The 19,334-nt window shown below is 39.2% G+C and overlaps 1 protein-coding gene across 3 annotated transcripts in view; it reads right to left on the bottom strand.

The window, feature by feature from the left end:
• LOC120532828 (centromere-associated protein E-like) overlaps window positions 1-19,334 on the bottom strand; it is a 110,011-nt gene that overhangs the window by 25,696 nt on the left and 64,981 nt on the right. For all 3 annotated transcript variants that reach the window (XM_039759232.1, XM_039759234.1, XM_039759233.1), the window contains exons 36-40: window positions 11,147-11,263; window positions 10,808-11,014; window positions 1,499-1,792; window positions 1,118-1,318; window positions 532-816 (exon numbers count right to left, since the gene is read on the bottom strand). In XM_039759232.1, coding sequence (XP_039615166.1) covers window positions 532-816; window positions 1,118-1,318; window positions 1,499-1,792; window positions 10,808-11,014; window positions 11,147-11,263 — 1,104 coding nt within the window. The remainder of the gene's footprint in view (window positions 1-531; window positions 817-1,117; window positions 1,319-1,498; window positions 1,793-10,807; window positions 11,015-11,146; window positions 11,264-19,334) is intronic.

Below are 19,334 nucleotides of genomic sequence, written 5' to 3'. Positions count from 1 at the left end.
AGGTGGAAGGATACACAAAGAAAGATCAGGTAAGGTCACTTCACTATGTGCATACAGGGTTGGAAAATGACTGACTGATGATACAAGAAGGCTGTGTGTTTAAACCACTAGGCCTGGGTAAATAGTTGCATCCTACTTACTTATAAGCTCATAGATAACTAAAACATACTAATATACATTGAGGGCCTTGAACAATTAAAGCAATATGTTTCATTAAAAGACTAAACCACACATGTTCACAAAGTTTTGCATTCAAAAGAAAGCAGTACTTGGCATAATAGCCAAAAACATGTAATAACTGAGATACACAAAACATTTTAACACTCTCAGTCCAGAAGTTTATAACACACACTTCCTTTACAATATTAATAACAAATCACTATATTTGTATAAACTTCCTCAAAGTTTGCACAAAAATAAAATATCAGACTGTTATGGTTCCTGTTACAATTTGAAACTAACACTAATTAAACAATTTAGTAAAAGTAATACTGGTGAAATTATACCACTGCAAGTTTTCTCTGCCCTTACCTGCAGAGTAAGAGCATCAACTTTTGATTGGAGGACATCTCTCTCAGCTAGAGCCCCTTGTAATATATTTTGGAGACGATCGTTTTCATTTACTGTATGTGCATAATCATCTTTGAGCTGCAAGAAAATCATCTTTTGCTCCTCAAATTTCACTTTCAGTGACTCTAGCTCATCTGATGCAATATTTTTGGTATTCTCAAGTTCTTCTTCCAAATTGCTCTTAGCTTGAAGAAGATTATCACGCTCAATACACATTTCATTCCATTCAGAAACATTATGTGAACCCTAAAATTGAGTTTAAGAGCAGAATTATTAGGTGAACTGCTAATCATTTTTGGTAAGCAGCACTAGGAAAAGGAAAATAATGCACAATCAAATGTATAATAAATGGCAATAAAAAGAGCAACATTTTTCAAAAACATGCACCCTGTAAAATGGTTTTAAGAGAATAAATAGCTTATGCAAATAGTGAACGTATGGCTGAATAATACAAGTATCTGAATGATTATAGTCACACAGTATATATAAAAAATAAGAACAAGTTGAGGTAGAATACAACAAGCAGATACAAAACGACTTCAAATACCTCAGCATTTTTCTTCATTTCAGAGAGTTCATCTTGGGCATCATCCAGTTTCTTAGAGAGATTATTTTTCTCATTTGTGAGCAAAGAAATCTGGTGCTGCAGATTTTCAAGTTCAGGTACATTCAGAATTTCTTTAATTTGACTCAAAAGTTGATCTCTCTCAGCGATGACCAACTGCAGCTCCTTTTTCACTTGTGTTAACTGAAAATTGTTATGGAAATTAACCAAAAAGCTTTTAAGGTGAAATATATGTTAAATTTTATAAGTTAAGCTTATGGCAACAAAACACAAATGAAACCTAAACGTACCCTACATGACATCAATCTATAATGGGAAAATTAACAAAAAAAAAAAAAATCACTGGAATTTTGTCTGCCTTACCTGCTGAATATGATCTTCAACTTTTGTTTGGAGTGCATCTCTCTTATCTGAACTGCCTTCTAGTGTCTTTTGAAGACAATCATTTGCGTTTACTGAATTCATATAATCTTCTTCAAGTTGCAAAAGCACCAACTTTTGCTCCTCAGATGTCTTTCTTAACCTTTCTAACTCAGTGGATGTGGCATGGATATTGCTTTTAGCTTTATCCAGCTCTTCTGTTAGCCTAGCCTTACTCTGGAGAAGATCATCTCTCTCAGCACACAGTTCTTCCCATTCAGTAGCATTACAGCTCCCCTAAAATTTAAGACAGAAAAGCATTATTCAATAATAATAATAATAATAAATTTATATTGCGCTTTATATTTAACAATCTCAAAGTGCTACGAAATAAGAATAAATTAACAAACAAGATAATCTATAGAAATAATTTAACAAAATGCCTTTCTAAAAAGGTAAGTTTTTAGGTTTCGTATGAAAGCATCAGTCGACTGTGGGGCTCTCAGGTAGTCAGGGAGAGAATTCCACAGCCTCGGCGCCACCGAAGAAAAGGCTCTATCACCCATACTGCTAAGCTTAGTTCTAGGAACTTGAAGAGTGTTAGTATGCACAGAGCGGAGGGTGCGTGAGGAAGTATGAGGGATAAGGAGTTCCTGTAGATACAGGGGAGCAGATCCATAGATGCACTGATGGGTAAGGAGGGAAACCTTGTACTCAGTTCTAAGTAGTACAGGGAGCCAGTGAAGGGTTTTCAAGATAGGAGTGATGTGGCTATACTTTCGCACCCTCACCAGGAATCCCAATGAGGAGCACATTACAGTAATCCAGCCTGGACAAGACAAAGGCATGGACAAGCCTCTCTGCATCTGCCAGGGTAAGTGTTGGACGAAGTTTAGCAATGTTCCTGAGATGGTAAAAAGATGACTTACAAAGATGTTTAATGTGGGTGTCAAAAGTGAGTTGAGAGTCCATTTTAACACCCAAATTGGTAACAGTTGTAGAAAGATGAATGTTTTGACCAGAAAAAGTGATACTGGTGATGGTAGAAGAACTATATGTCACAATATATCACTTAGAGGCAGTTTTAACCAAGAATACAAGCAAAAGTCAGAATATTGTGAATAACAATGTGCTTTAATCCTGAAGAACTTTGTCCCATTCAAAAGGATTAAGTGACTGCTTAAACTCCAAATAAAGAAGAAAATTCTTTAATAAACCACTATTCCCTATAGTTAAAGTTTTCACATCAGTAATTCATCAAGGCAGCGTCTTCAAATTATGACATAAGTATACATAAATATATAGATAGAGGTATAGAGATATAAAGATACATACATACACATTGTAAAAAACAAAAGCAAGGCTAATCAAAAGTAACATCAGAAATAGGGAAAAATGCAGATGTCATCCCATTGCCTATTTTTTCTAATTACGACATGCAAAAATTGGAAAACCACATATTTGGGGGAAAAAACCCAGCTTTCAACCATTTTACACTGGGCTGGCGGTGTTTTGTGTCCAGCAGATTCTAATTCATGAATCTGAAGGGAAGACATCTTGATTCAAAGCCATTGAAATTTTATTGCTCAATGGAAAGTCACAAGACTTGAATAAGACAATTATCTATACTGATAAAAGGCAAAGCCCTCACAGCAAGGCTAATCAAAAGTAACATCAGAAATAGGGAAAAATGCAGATGTCATCCCATTGCCTATTTTTTTTTTCTAATTACGACATGCAAAAATTGGAAAACCACATATTTGGGGGAAAAAACCCAGCTTTCAACCATTTTACACTGGGCTGGCGGTGTTTTGTGTCCAGCAGATTCTAATTCATGAATCTGAAGGGAAGACATCTTGATTCAAAGCCATTGAAATTTTATTGCTCCCAATGGAAAGTCACAAGACTTGAATAAGACAATTATCTATACTGATAAAAGGCAAAGCCCTCACAGACTCACTCACTCACTCATCACTAATTCTCCAACTTCCGGTATAGGTAGAAGGCTGAAATTTGGCAGGCTCATTCCTTACAGCTTACTTACAAAAGTTGGGCAGGTTTCATTTCAAAATTCTATGCGTACTGGTCATAACTAGAACCTATTTTTCTCCATATACTGTAATGGACGTTAGCTCGATGGCCGTGGGGGGGCGAAGCTGCGTGTGACATCATCACGCCTCCCACGTAATCACGTGAACTGACTGTAACCACAGTACCAAGAAAAGAATGAAGAGCCCCCAAAGAGCGCTGAAGAAAAACGCCGAATACTTGATTCGCGAGATACAAGTTTAATGAGAAGACACGAGGTATAAACGAGACTTTGAATCACTTTGTAACGGAGTTAAACCTGCTGTAGCGAGAAACTTTTAAGTGCCAGAAGCTCAGAAGCTTCTATGCATGTATGCCGAGCGGCTCACATGAAGCGACTATGAGCGCAGTGCACAGAGAAAGAAAGACCTCAAAAGAGCATGGAGAGTTTTGCTCACGTGAACATGTCTGCAAAAAGTGTCCTTTCCTGCACTGTAAAAATACTACAAAAGTGGGGCGGACGACGCGCGCGCGCATGCCTGCGTAGCTGTGCCGGTCTTTGAGACGCTGACTGCGCTTCTGCCTTAAGTGAAAGTAAAAACTTTTTTTTTTTTCCCCCTTCCCATGAGCTATAGCCCAGACAACTGTAAACACGGGATCCCATTTCTAGACTGCAGCAAACTAATATTAAGGCGCTTCGTACTTTCTTTTACACGTATACGATTATGAGATCGTCAGGTCGGATTATGAAGACACGCACAGGTGTGGAGGACCGACAGTGCGATCCTGGACAGTTAATGGCAGGGCCGTCTCTCCAGTCTACACGGGACCCACCGCAACGCTCATATCGTCACCGAAGACCTCTCTCTATACTATATTAAAGAAAAAGGAAAGTTTCCTTTCTTTACACCTTTTATCCCCAACCAAAGCCTTTCTCTCTTAATACTGCAGAGCACACAAAAATGATTTTCTTTTAATTGCTGATAATGCTGGTAAGGCACATTACCACAGGCAGAAATTTGGACGTTCACATAGAAAATGCAATTTCTATACCACAGCCGTCGTGTAGCGCCTTTCAAAAGGGATCAACTACCAAGAGATGATCCATATACATTTTAGCTGCCATTAGTACTACTTACCTGTTATGTTATACCGGCTTTAAAATGTAGCTTACCCGAAACCACTCCACTGGTGCTCAGTGTATCTTTACTTCTTAAAACGTTAATGTTTTACTGTTTAATAGCTTATAGACTACATTTTATTTTTCTCCCTTGCACTCAGTGAGCGAGGGCAATGGGTGATCAGTTTTTTATATTATATAATTTATTTTATTATATTTTATATATATATTATATTTTCTGCAAAAAGTGGTGTCTCCTGCCCTGCAAAACTCGAGCAGCCATACACCCCGATCTACATAATGTCAAATAAACGAAACACAAACTGTGGTGCAACACGAGAGGCTTCGCCTCTAGCGCTGACGTCCGAGGTTCGATTCCCGAGACGGGGTGCAGTGAGTGTGTACGCCTGATGAGCCCAGAATTAGGGCGAAACACGTGCCGCGTATTTTTGCATTATTTGAGTATATTCAATATATATAAATCAGCACTTCCCGATTCATTTTACCCTCGCACCCCCTTGGTTTAAGAAGAAGTATGAAAAAATATGAGGTTAACGCAGAAAAAAAGATAACCAATTGAAGCTTTATGAATAATGGATACTTTATTCGCCATCAATAATTATTTTGGTAAAGCCATACTCAGTGTGATCCTCCTTCCATGTTTTAATTTTTTCGCGACTAGCCATGATTACATGAACGGTAAAAAAGTAAGAGCGAAGCGAAGGTGACATATCCAGGCAGGCAGACGACACCTCAATAGCTCGAATTTGGATATAAGTAGGCTCAATTTAGTCGACAGAAATATCTTTGGAAGGAATGTAAGTTGAATTTACTCTTTAAATTTCTAATGGTGAAGAAAAATTTATGCAATGCTGACTAAATTCACCTTTTATTCCTACCAAACATATTTCTGTCGACTAAATAAAAATTAACTTATATTTAAAATTTAAATAGAACTTGAACAGATACGATACTTCATAATACCCACGCAGCACAACAGTAAGTGCACGTAAGAGCAGGAGTCATCAGTTTTAACAAGCAGCATATTGCACTGATACGAAATAGCCTGCCCATTTAATTTTTTAGGAATGGATAGATAAATTAAGATTTTGTTCAACAAATGTTTTTCATTTTTCTTCCTCGATGGATTCTGGCACCCCCAGCAACAGCTGCTCACACCCCAAAGGATATATATATATATATATATATATATATATAGATATGTAGATATATAGATATAGATATATAGATATAGATATATATATATATATATATATATATATATATATATACAGTGATCCCTCGCTATATCGCGCTTCAACTTTCGCGGCTTCACTCTATCGCAGATTTTAAATGTAAGCATATCTAAATATATATCACGGATTTTTCGCGGATTTCTACGGACAATGGGTCTTTTAATTTATGGTACATGCTTCCTCAGTTTGTTTGCCCAGTTGATTTCATACAAGGGACGCTATTGGCGGATGGCTGAGAAGCTACCAAATCAGAGCATGTATTACGTATTAAATAAAACTCCTCAATTAAATGCGATGTGCTTCCCGCGCGGTACTTCGCACACTTCAAAGCTCTAACAGCCAGTATTGATTTTTTATTGTTTGCTTTTCTCGGTCTCTCTCACTCTCACTGACATGCTCTGCGCCTGACGGAGGGGGTGTGAGCAGAGGGGCTGTTAGCACAGAGGCTGTTTGCTTAGAAGATACGGACGCTCCTCTAAAAAATGCTAAAAGACTACCTTCACATTGATCCCTTCATTGCGGCCGCTTTATTGTGCGGTGCTTGCATACTTTAAAGCCCAACAGCCTTATCGATTTTTGCTTGTTTACTTTTCTCTCTCTCTGACATTCTCTGCTCCTGACGCGCAGCTTGAAGAGGAAGATATGTTTGCATTCTTTTAATTGTGAGACGGAACTGTCATCTCTGTCTTGTTCTGGAGCACAGTTTAAACTTTTGACTAAAGGGTGTTATTTCATGTCTAGATGACTCTAATAATGTTAAAAAACGTATTTAGAAGATCGTAAACAGGTTTTCTATGATCGAACTGCAAAAATATTAGATTTATAAATAAAGAATCCTACTTCATGGAAATTCATTTATCTGTCTGGAGCGGATTAACCGCGATTAACGAGGCTTTACTGTATAACTGTGTGGAGAATATTTATTAACAGTGTGGGAGAGTTTCTAAGGGCTTAAAATATATAAAAATAACCATACAAACATATGGTTTCTACTTCGCGGATTTTCAGCTATCGTGGGGTTCTGGAACGCAACCCCACGATCGAGGAGGGATTACTGTGTGTATATATATATGTATATATGTGTATATATATATATATATATATATATATATAAAAAACATGACAAGACAATTGCATTCATTACATTGACAATCATGTTACGGTATTTTCAAAATGTTTCTTTAACACACTACTTCTCGCTGCAAGGGGGTATTTTGATATTATATTAATATATATATATATATATATATATATAATAGTGTCTGTGTGTGTATATATGTACACTATATTTAGCCCCTCCTTGAGCCGTCACCTTATCGTGGTGGAGGGGTTTGCGTGTCCCAATGATCCTAGGAGCTATGTTGTCCGGGGCTTTATGCCCCTGGTAGGGCCACCCAAGGCAAACTGGTCCTAGGTGAGGGATGAGACAAAGAATGGTTCAACACCTCCAATGAAGATTAAAAACTGTGGACGACGCTTTCCCTTGCCCGACGCTGGTCACCGGGCCCCCTCTGGAGCCAGGCCTGGAGGTGGGGCTCGATGGCGGCGCCTGGTGGCCGGGCCTGCACCCATGGGCTCGCCGGGCACAGCCCAAGAGGTAACGTGGGTCCTCCTCCCATGGGCTCACCACCTATGGGAGGGGCCAAGGAGGTTGGGTGCAGTGTGAGTTGGGTGGTGGCCGAGGCGGGACCTTGGCGGTCTGATCCTCGGCTACAGAAACTGGCTCTTGGGACCTGGAATGTCACCTCTCTGAAGGGGAAGGAGCCTGAGCTAGTGCGCGAGGTCGAGAGGTTCCGCTAGATATAGTCGGACTCACCTCGACGCACAGCTTGGACTCTGGAACCAATCTCCTTGAGAGGGGCTGGACTCTCTACCACTCTGGAGTTGCCCCGTGAGAGGCGCCGAGCAGGTGTGGGCATACTTATTGCCCCCCGACTTGGAGCCTGTGCGTTGGGGTTTACCCCGTGGACGAGAGGGTGGCCTCCCTCCGCCTTCGGGTGGGGGGAAGGGTCCTGACTGTTGTTTGTGCGTATGCCAAACAGCAGTTTGGAGTATCCACCCTTTTGGAGTCTCTGGAGGGGTGCTAGAGGGCATACCTTCTGGGATTCCCTCGCTTTGCTGGGAGACTTCAATGCTCACGGGCAATGACAGTGAGACCTGGAAGGGCGTGATTGGGAGGAATGGCCCCGATCTGAACCCGAGCGGTGTTTTGTTATTGGACTTCTGTGCTCGCCACGGATTGTCCATAACGAACACCATGTTCAAGCATAAGGGTGTTCATATGTGCACTTGGCACCAGGACACCCTAGGCCTCAGGTCGATGATCGACTTTGTGGTGTGTCGCCGGACTTGCGCCATATGTCTTGGACACTCGGGTGAAGAGAGGGGCGGAGCTGTCAACTGATCACCACCTGGTGGTGAGTTGGCTTCATGGTGGGGAAGATGCCGGTCAGACCTGGTAGGCCCAAACGTGTTGTGAGGGTCTGCTGGGAACGGCTGGCAGAGTCCCCTGTCAGAAGTAGCTTCAACTCCCACCTCCGCAGAACTTCAACCACGCCCCGAGGGAGGTGGGGACATTGAGTCGGGGCCATGTTCCGTGCCTCTATTGTTGAGGCGGCTGACCGGAGCTGTGGCCGCAAGGTGGTCGGTGCCTGTCGCGGCGGGCAATCCCCAACCCCGCTGGTGGACACCGCGTGAGGGATGCCGTCAAGCTGAAGAAGGAGTCCTATAGGACTTTTTGTCCTGTGGGTCTCTGGAGGCAGCTGATAGGTACCGCAGGCCAAGCGAAACGGCTTCGTTGTTGCTGAGGCAAAACTCGGGCATGGGAGGAGTTTGGAGAGGCCATGGAGAACGACTTTGGACGGCTTCGAGGAGATTCTGGTCCACCGTCCGCCTCAGGAGGGGAAGCAGTGCAGTGTCAACACCGTATATGGTGGGATGGTGCGCTGCTGACCTCACTTCGACGCTAGGGTCGGTGGGGGAGTACTTCAAGACCTCCTCAATCCCACTAACATGCCTTCCACGAGGAAGCAGAGCCTGGGGACTCTGAGGTGGGCTCTCCCATCTCTGGGACTGAAGTCACCGAGGTGGTCAAAAACTCCTTGGTGGCAGGGCCCCGGGGTGGATGAGATACCGAGTTCCTTAAGGCTCTGGATGTTGTAGGACTGTCTTGGTTGACACGCCTCTGCAACATCGCATGGACATCGGGACAGTGCCTCTGGATTGGCAGACGGGGTGGTGGTCCCCTCTTTAAAAGGGGACCGGAGGGTGTGTTCCAACTATAGAGGGATCACACTCCTCAGCCTCCCTGGAAAAGTCTATTCGGGGTTCTGGAGAGGAGGGTCCGCCGGATAGTCAACCTCGGATTCAGGAGGAACAGTGTGGTTTTCGTCCTGGTCGCGAACAGTGGACCAGCTCTTCACCCTTAGCAGAGTCCTGAGGGTGCATGGGAGTTTGCCCGAGTCTACATGTGTTTTGTGGACTTGGAAAAGGCATTCGACCGTGTCCCTCGGGAATCCTGTGGGGGTGCTCGGGAGTATGGGGTACCGGACCCCTGATAAGAGCTGTTCGGTCCCTGTACAACCGTGTCAGAGCTTGGTCCGCATTGCCGCAGTAAGTCGAGCCCGCTTCCAGTGAGAGTTGGACTCCGCCAGGGCTGCCCTTTGTCACCATTCTGTTCATAACTTTTATGGACAGAATTTCTAGGCGCAGCCAGGGTGTTGAAGGGGTCCGTTTGGTGGACTCAGGATTGGGTCACTGCTTTTGCAGATGATGTTGTCCTGTTTGCTTCATCAGGCCGTGATCTTCAGCTCTCTGGATCGGTTCGCAGCTGAGTGTGAAGCGGCTGGGATGAGAATCAGCACCTCCAAATCCGAGACATGGTCCTCAGCCGAAAAGGGTGGAGTGCCCTCTCAGGGTTGGGGAGAGATCCTGCCCCAAGTGGAGGAGTTCAAGTATCTCGGGTCTTGTTCACGAGTGAGGGAAGAATGGAGCGTGAGATGACAGGCGGATCGGTGCGGCATCCGCAGTGATGCGGCTCTGCATGGTCTGTCGTGGTGAAAAGGAGCTGAGCCGTAAGGCAAAGCTCTCAATTTACCAGTCGATCTACGCTCCTACCCTCACCTATGGTCATGAGCTATGGGTAGTGACCGAAAGAACGAGATCGCGAATACAAGCGGCTGAAATGAGTTTCCTCCGCAGGGTGTCTGGGCTTTCCCTTAAAGATAGGGTGAGAAGCTCAGTCATCCGGGAGGGGCTCAGAGTAGAGCCGCTGCTCCTCCGCATCGAGAGGAGTCAGATGAGGTGGCTCGGCATCTGATCAGGATGCCTCCTGGACGCCTCCCTGGTGAGGTGTTCCGGCACGCCCAATCGGGAGGAGGACCCGGGGAAGACCCAGGACACGCTGGAGGGACTATGTCTCCCGGCTGGCCTGGGAACGCATTTGGGATTCTCCCGGAAGAGCTGGAAGAAGTGGCCGGGGAGAGGGCGAAGTCTGGGCTTCTCTGCTTAAGCTGCTATCCCCGCGACCTGACCTCGGATAAGCGGAAGAGGATGGATGGATATTTATCTGTATGTATGTATATATGTAGATGTAGTGTAGTGTCTGTATATACATATACATAAATATACATATACATATATATATATATATATATATATATATATATATGACAGCAACACTCATATCAATGACAATTACATTAACAATCATGTTACGTTATTTTTTAAATTTTTCCTTTTCTTTTTCATAACATCTTTAACACACTACTTCTCCGCTGCGAAGCGCGGGTATTCTGCTAGTTGTTAAATAAATTCAACCGGTTATATACTGTAAACTAAAGAGTGTTATTAAGAGCTGTCATTTTATACTAGCTAAAGCTGATAAAGTATTTCCTAGAAAATTGTTACCTCAGTCTTCTTCCTCAAGTCACTTAGACTCTCTTGGACATCATTTAATTGAGCTTGAATTGTGTTTTTCTCATTAGTGATCAAGGTACATTTCTCCATCAGCTCTCCTAGCTTTTGCTCATATTCTTTAGTGGATTTATCTTGCTTGTTGTATAACTGGTCTCGCTCAGCAAGAGCCAATTCCAGTTTATCATTTATCTGATTTACCTGAAGGAGGGATATATAATAATTAAAAAAATAAAATAAAATAAAATGGTTATTTATTAAAATAAACTTGACAATTGTGTCATGACTTTGATCACCTGAAAACAGTAAACTAGCATATAACTCATTATTTACCTTTTCATTTAGTTGTGACTCTGTTGCTGCTGCTTGTCTTTTAAAACTTTCAAATTCTTCCCCTTGAGTTGTTAGTTTCTCAGTTGTAGATTTCAGATCTTCCTGGATATTAATGCACTGTGTATTGAAAATTAAATAAACAGATTGTCACTTAAAGTTTATATATAATACAAGAAACAAACTCCATTAATAGCTGTTGAAACAATTTACATTATATTTGATGATCATGACAAAAAAAAATGAGGTTTGACTTCTTATTTAGAATTGTAACAATGTGCAAACAGTGCTGATCTTGGCAATCTTGAAGTGATTAGAAATACAAGTAGCTCCGCTAAGAAGTCAGTTACTTTACACATTATACCATTTCAGTTGCAGCTTCATTTTATACCAAGTTTCTATGCGATTCCAATTAGTATTTTAGTTCTGTAAAAAGTATGTTCCTGCAAAATTCATGCATTTAAATCATAGAAATGGCTTGCATTTTTTAACTAAATATGGCTTTAAAGTTTCTTTCCCCTCCATAGTTAATGTGGTAAAAAATGGAATAAGCAATTTTTAAATGAGAATGCTGGCAATACAAAAGTTAAATGTAACTCCCACTCCTGTAAAATTAAAAAAAAAATAACCTTAATTTTAGAAATTCTGTCATCATTAGCACTAATTCATAACACTTTATAATAAAAATCAGATGTATAAAAAAGGATAATACAGAAATATCAATATGGGCAAATGTGAATATGATTTCTAAAAGCAAGCTAAGGCAAGCCATCAAAGTGGAATGTTCTTTTAATAGATACAGCTTCAAAGATTATTAACAAAAGAACAAACAGTTATACATGAAAACTAAAATATCATGTACAAGACTGTAAATCACTTTAAGAAAAATTGCCATCCAACAAAAACAACTATAGTGAGTGGGTTATTCTTAGGTACCACATCCTTTTTTTTTTCCCCTTTCTGCACAAGAGTACCACTGGCCAAGGTGAATCCATAATTGTGCAGAGAAATGGGGCTGCTGCTTTATGCAAATAAAGGCTGCTACCTGAAGCAAGGTAGAAGGATGGAAGTTTGGCAGACCTGAAAGAAGACATGTTCTGGTGTGGAGAATCTTTAAAATGTTCAACTGCAAACAGTTTATCAAATTTTAATTTGCCTCAAATGAACCATAATGAATAGAATTTACAGGACTTTATTCCAGTCAGTTTCTTCTGACTTGGGAATGGGAAATAATTACAGTACATACTACAAAACCCTTTTTAATTAATTTATAACCTGTAAACAGTTGGATGCCATGGGATGAGGATTTACCAAATTAAACAGCTTGGGAATGGAAGGAATACAGAGGTACTTTGAAGATCAAACACTTTGATCAAAGTCATTTGTCAAAGGAGCAAGATAACTAATCAAATGTGTGCAATGTCACATGTTCTTAACTCCCACATGTGCATTGCACCTTAAATTTGGTTTGTAAAATGGACCAAACACAAGAGAAGAGGAAGAAAAACAACAGAAGGGCGATGATAGAGATCATCCGATTGGGACGTCACAAAACACAACTATGAATAATGCCAACTGCTAAACCAAAAGTCTCTCAAGGACATTAACCTCTTGACACTTGTAATTTTCAGTAATCTTTTCTAAGACTGTTTATATCCTGACTTTACTATTTTATTTTCTATTATATTTCCATCTAGCTGGTATTGTGTTACATTAATAAATACCACATTGCTTTTATATTCTCTATACTTTGTCCTATCCAGAGTAATGAAATAAATGGGTACAAAGTACAAGTCATATAGATACTGTCATATTCAGAGTTTATCAAGGTTATTGAAGATGTTCATGAATTAGAGGAACTGTGATAAAAGCAAGACAGTTTAGCGAGCAAATGGCATTTTAACCAAAAGAATTGTTGCAACGACACACGCATGTTTGTTTGAGCTGGTGAAGCTCTATACATAGAATCTTTTGCAGAATATTGTGGAGTGACTAGCCTTTGACTGGATAGGATCGCTATGTGCACGTGTGTATATATTTGTGTTCATGTGTTAATCTTCAAGGACAACAGAAGATGAACCCAATAAATGTTCCTGGTAAATTTCATAATACAACATGCTTAGCAAGTCACTTCATTTGGTACATGCAGTCCTCCCTACTCGACGTTATCCTTACTTCTTATGATGCAGTATAAAACACAAACAAATTTGAAGGGGTGCTGGGGTGGCACTCTCCCCAAAGGACTGTTGTGTGCACTTATATACATATACTCTAAACAATGGGTGGGGGTCGAGGAGCTGCTGGTGGTGAAATTCATGCAATATTGCAGAGAACTTGGGTATCCCATTGGAGGTCAGACTATGTGCCAATATGCTCTGGTTAACAAGGCAGAAGCAGGAAAGTTCTAGTATAACATATCAGCCTATTGCAAGCAATAGGTACAACTCAAGCCGGGAGACAATGGCATGACTTGGTAAGTTGTAATGCTTGCACAGCTCAGTAAAGGGGTCCCTGTTACAGAATGTTGTACATAGTTCACTATATTATTTCTTTTAACCTGTTCATTTCTGTACAATGCTTAAATTGTTCATTTCATTTGGGCCATGTAAAAGTGCAGCCTGTAAACATCAATGCCACATGCAAGAAGTTAAAGTACACCACGGTACAGTCTTTATTTTTGATCTAAACTCTCCAAAATTTTGTAATGGTGCAGATCAAAACATTATATTCAAATATAATTGAACCTACCATTTTTATAGGATATGCAGAAGGGTAAAATTTTATTTTTACCTGAAATTCATAATACTCCTACTTATTACCGGTTTTACTTCAAAAGCACACAGTTTGCTTAAAAATAGTGTTTTCCAATGACTATCAAAACACCAAAAATCCGTCAGTAGGAAAGGCATAATCAATCTGTGGCACAAAATTTTACTCATGGGCAATTGTACAGTACGTAGCATATTCAAGAGTAAGAAGCCCCAGCGAATTATCTCCTGGTTAAAATTATATAATTATATATATATTTATATATATATATTTATATATATATATATATATATATTTATATATATATATATATATATATATATATATATATATATATATATATATATATATATATATATATATATATATATATATATATATATATATATATATATATATATATATATATATATATATATATATATATATATATATATATATAATTACATAAACGTGCTGTTAGTTACATAGTACTTCTGATAGACGTCTTTCTCTTAGGAAATTTCCCCGACGAACTAATTAGTTCATAATATTCAAACTTTCATCTGCTTTTAATTGATAGATAAGGTATATGAAGCGCTTTAGATGTCAAAGCATAAAACTCTAATATCTAGAAAAATTAAGCGGACCAAAGAAACAGATATTGAAACTGAATGTTTCATAACAAATACAAGAAATGCTCAAATATGGTAAGGCCAGGAGATCTAATACCACAAATGTGTCAAAATACAATAGTCAAAAAAATTACCAGAATGCTTCCATCTTTAACCTGAGTTTAAGCTCAGAAAATTAGGGAGGAGCAAGTTCTAAATCAGAGTAGTGTAAAAATCACATTTTTACAGTACACACCTGCGAAGCAGACATGACTCTCAAAAAGTACAAAAGAAAGCATTTTCTTGATTTGGAGATTTAAACAAACTTTTGATTCAGTTTTGCTTTCAGGGTTATTATTCAAAATTAATTAATGTAACGGGAAAAGTGTTTAACATCAACAAAATAAAAATCATATACACAAGTTTGAGAAAAATAGTCAATGCTTAAAAGTTATAGGAAATGTCTATTCAACCCCAGCACATTCTATTAAAATTAAAGATCTACTTAATGCATTTACAGTCAACCCCTTTTAATTCTTTGTATTTTTGTTTATCATTGCCTGAGCTTTCAAAGTAGTAACTTCCTTTTAATATATGACATGCCTTATGGAAACAGTAGTACTTCAGCAGTGACATTAAGTTTATCGAATTAACATAAAATACAGTGGTGTGAAAAACTATTTGCCCCCTTCCTGATTTCTTATTCTTTTGCATGTTTGTCACACAAAATGTTTCTGATCATCAAACACATTTAACCATTAGTCAAATATAACACAAGTAAACACAAAATGCAGTTTTCTAAATGATGGTTTATTATTATTTAGGGAGAAAAAAAATCCAAACCTACATGGCCCTGTGTGAAAAAGTAATTGCCCCCTTGTTAAAAATAACCTAACTGTGGTGTATCACACCTGAGTTCAATTTCCGTAGCCACCCCCAGGCCTGATTACTGCCACACCTGTTTCAATCAAGAAATCACTTAAATAGGAGCTGCCTGACACAGAGAAGTAGACCAAAAGCACCTCAAAAGCTAGACATCATGCCAAATTTTCAAAGAAATTCAGGAACAAATAAGAACAGAAGTAATTGAGATCTATCAGTCTGGTAAAGGTTATAAAGCCAATTCTAAATCTTTGGGACTCCAGCGAACCACAGTGAGAGCCATTATCCACAAATGGCAAAAAAATGGAACAGTGGTGAACCTTCCCAGGAGTGGCCGGCCGACCAAAATTACCCCAAGAGCGCAGACGACTCATCCAAGAGGTCACAAAAGACCAGAGATGGGGACAAGTCGCATATGATCAAGTCCAAGCAAGTTTCAAGTGTTAACCATCAAGTCTCGAGTCAAGTCTCAAGTCACAGTTAAGACAAATCAAGCAAGTCAAGTCAAGTCAAGGGTTCACCCTAAGCAAGTCAAGTCAAGTCCTGATAAGTTTCAAGCCAAGTCAAGTCAAGTTGCAGTACTAAAACAAACAGAGGTTAAATTTTCGATTCGTTTATTTTTGCACAGAAAAATTTTTACAGAAAAGATGAACTTATATACATATATTATGTATCTTATTTGCATTGCTATATTTAAATTATATGCATATATGCAAAATTATGTTGCTTACACGAAATGTTTAAAACTAAGAAATCCAGTCTAAAATGTACAATGCAATTCAATCTGAAAGGATTAGTTTACTTTCACAACAACAATGTACAGGTAATGTACTCACCCCCTTGTCATCCAATATGTTCATGTCTTTCTTTCCTCAGTCATAAAGAAATTGTTTTTTTTTTTTTGTTTTGAGGAAAACATTTCAGGATTTCTGTCTATATATAATGGATATGTATGGCGCCCCAAAGTTTGAACTTCCAAAATGCAGTTTAAATGCAGCTTCAGAAAGCCCGAAATGATTGGTTATTTTCCAAACAAATTGACAATTTATATACTTTTTAGCCTCAAATGCTGGTCTTGTCTCCTCTCTGTGCAGTCTGTGTGATTCGGGTAAATACAGTTAATAGATGTCAAAAAAAAACAACAATCTCTTTTATATCTTTAATGTCAAAAACATCCTGCAATGCTGTTTTTACCTTTTTTGTAAAGGACATTTGAGCTTCTATACATGTTAATTGTGTAAACACTGTGTCTGCACTTTTGCTGCAATCTAAGACTGTATTTACCCGAATCACACAGACTGCGCAGAGACAACACAAGACCAGCATTTGAGGTTAAAAAGTATATAAATTGTCCATTTGTTTAGAAAATAACCGATTGTTTTTCGCTAGATAAGACTCCTCCTCCTCGGCTGGAATCGTTTAGAGTCTTCTGAAGCTGCATTTAAACTGCATTTTGGAAATTCAAACTTCGGGGTGCCATACATATCCATTATATAGAGAGAAATCCTGAAATGTTTTCCTCAAAAAAACAATTTCTTAATGATCGAGGAAATGCTTTAATACTTATGCTGTCCATTATAAGGCACAGTTGGAGATTTATCCACTCTTTTTAATCTAACGTTAGTGATGAATCTCGTTAATTAAAATGAACGGATCTTTTTCATTTCAGCAGAAAATAAATATAATGTATGTTAATATAGCCCAGTGATGAAGTTATGAAGCTTAATCGTCATCTCTGTGTGGACGCCAATATACACGCTTTCATACATAATATATAATCTGATATATTTGTTTTCTATTTGAACTGGTTTCATTGTTATACAGCACACAACATTTTGTTGTTATTGTGAGTGTACACAAAAAAATTATAGACATTTAACGTAACCGATTCGAACGATGAAATTATTCTTGTCTGTATGACCAAAAAGTTTTGAACGAGTTATTGAAGGAGAAGTGATTGCACCAACGCTTTCATCTTAGGTTTTCATGCAGTATAACGTTACACGAGCTGCCATTCAACTAACCACACGCAGTCAGTCCATACAAACGCTTGAAAATGCGCACATTTAATATAGACATTATAGTTTACATGTAATATCGAGAAGCCCTTTCATTTCAAGTTGCACTCAACATTAAAATGTTGCTACGCCACTGGTAATGTTATAGCGTTTTAATTTATGAGATGATCATCACATTTCTGATAAAAAAACATGCAACCAAGGCCAAATTATGACAAACAGAAAAGATTAATTTAATTAATTAGTAATCATTTTATTAAATTGACTATAAAGAATTCGAATTTCTTACCTTTCCTTGTGGTTTTTGAAGTGGCGGATGAAATTTGATGTTGTGGTTGTCGTGTCTGATACTCTCTGCATTCTCCGCATCTGGCAAATCTTTTTGTTAGTACGGTCTAGTTCAAAGTCCTTATAGCCAAACGTGACTATATGAGGAGCTCGACTAGTGTCTGTCGTGTTTGGCGCGGTTTGAGTTGTGCAGCGTTCTTCTTGGTAATGTTAAGAGTTGTGCAAGGTTAAGGGCGCAGGCGCCAATTATGGTGCTGCTGAGTCATAATTATTTTATTAAATTATTTTATTTTATTAAACGAATTATATTTAAAAGTTCAAGTCATTGTCGAGTCTTCCACTTTAAGTCAAGTCTCAAGTCTCTTACTCTCAAGTCAAGTCATTTTCCTCTCAAGTCAAAGTCAAGTCAAGTCATTTTCTTACTTCAATCAAGCAAGTCTCAAGTCCTGAAAATTGTGACTCGAGTCTGACTCGAATCAAGTCATGTGACTCGAGTCCCCCATCTCTGCAAAAGACCCCAGGACAATGTCTAAAGAACTGCAGGCCTCACTTGCCTCAATTAAGGTCAGTGTTCATGACTCCACCATAAGAAAGAGACTGGGCAAAAACGGCCTGCATGGCAGATTTCCAAGACGCAAACCACTGTTAAGCAAAAAGAACATTAGGGCTCATCTCAATTTTGCTAAGAAACATCTCAATGATTGCCAAGACTTTTGGGAAAATACCTTGTGGACTGATGAGACAAAAGTTGAACTTTTGGAAGGCAAATGTCCCGTTACATCTGGCGTAAAAGGAACACAGCATTTCAGAAAAAGAACATCATACCAACAGTAAAATATGGTGGTAGTAATGTGATGGTCTGGGGTTGTTTTGCTGCTTCAGGACCTGGAAGGCTTGCTGTGATAGATGGAACCATGAATTCTACTGTCTACCAAAAAATCCTGAAGGAGAATGTCCGGCCATCTGTTTGTCAACTCAAGCTGAAGCGATCTTGGGTGCTGCAACAGGACAATGACCCAAAACACACCAGCAAATCCACCTCTGAATGGCTGAAGAAAAACAAAATGAAGACTTTGGAGTGGCCTAGTCAAAGTCCTGACCTGAATCCAATTGAGATGCTATGGCATGACCTTAAAAATGGCGGTTCATGCTAGAAAACCCTCAAATAAAGCTGAATTACAACAATTCTGCAAAGATGAGTGGGCCAAAATTCCTCCAGAGCGCTGTAAAAGACTCATTGCAAGTTATCGCAAACGCTTGATTGCAGTTATTGCTGCGAAGGGTGGCACAACCAGTTATTAGGTTCAGGGGGAAATTACGTTTTCACATAGGGCCATGTAGGTTTGGATTGTTTTTTCTCCCTAACTAATAAAAACCATCATTTAAAAACTGCATTTTGTGTTTACTTGTGTTATATTTGACTAATGGTTAAATGTGTTTGATGATCAGAAACATTTTGTGTGACAAACATGCAAAAGAATAAGAAATCAGGAAGGGGGCAAATAGTTTTTCACACCACTGTATGCAATACAAGAGCATTGTACTTCTCCCTCTGCATGAATGCCTTTGTAGATTTCGAACTTTGTCATTGTCTTGTTGGAATATCCAACCCCTGCGTAACTTCAACTTTGTGACTGATGC

The sequence above is a fragment of the Polypterus senegalus genome, chromosome 7 (genome assembly GCF_016835505.1).
Source record: "Polypterus senegalus isolate Bchr_013 chromosome 7, ASM1683550v1, whole genome shotgun sequence".
Lineage (NCBI taxonomy): Eukaryota > Metazoa > Chordata > Cladistia > Polypteriformes > Polypteridae > Polypterus > Polypterus senegalus.
This window is presented reverse-complemented; position numbering and strand designations above follow the sequence as displayed.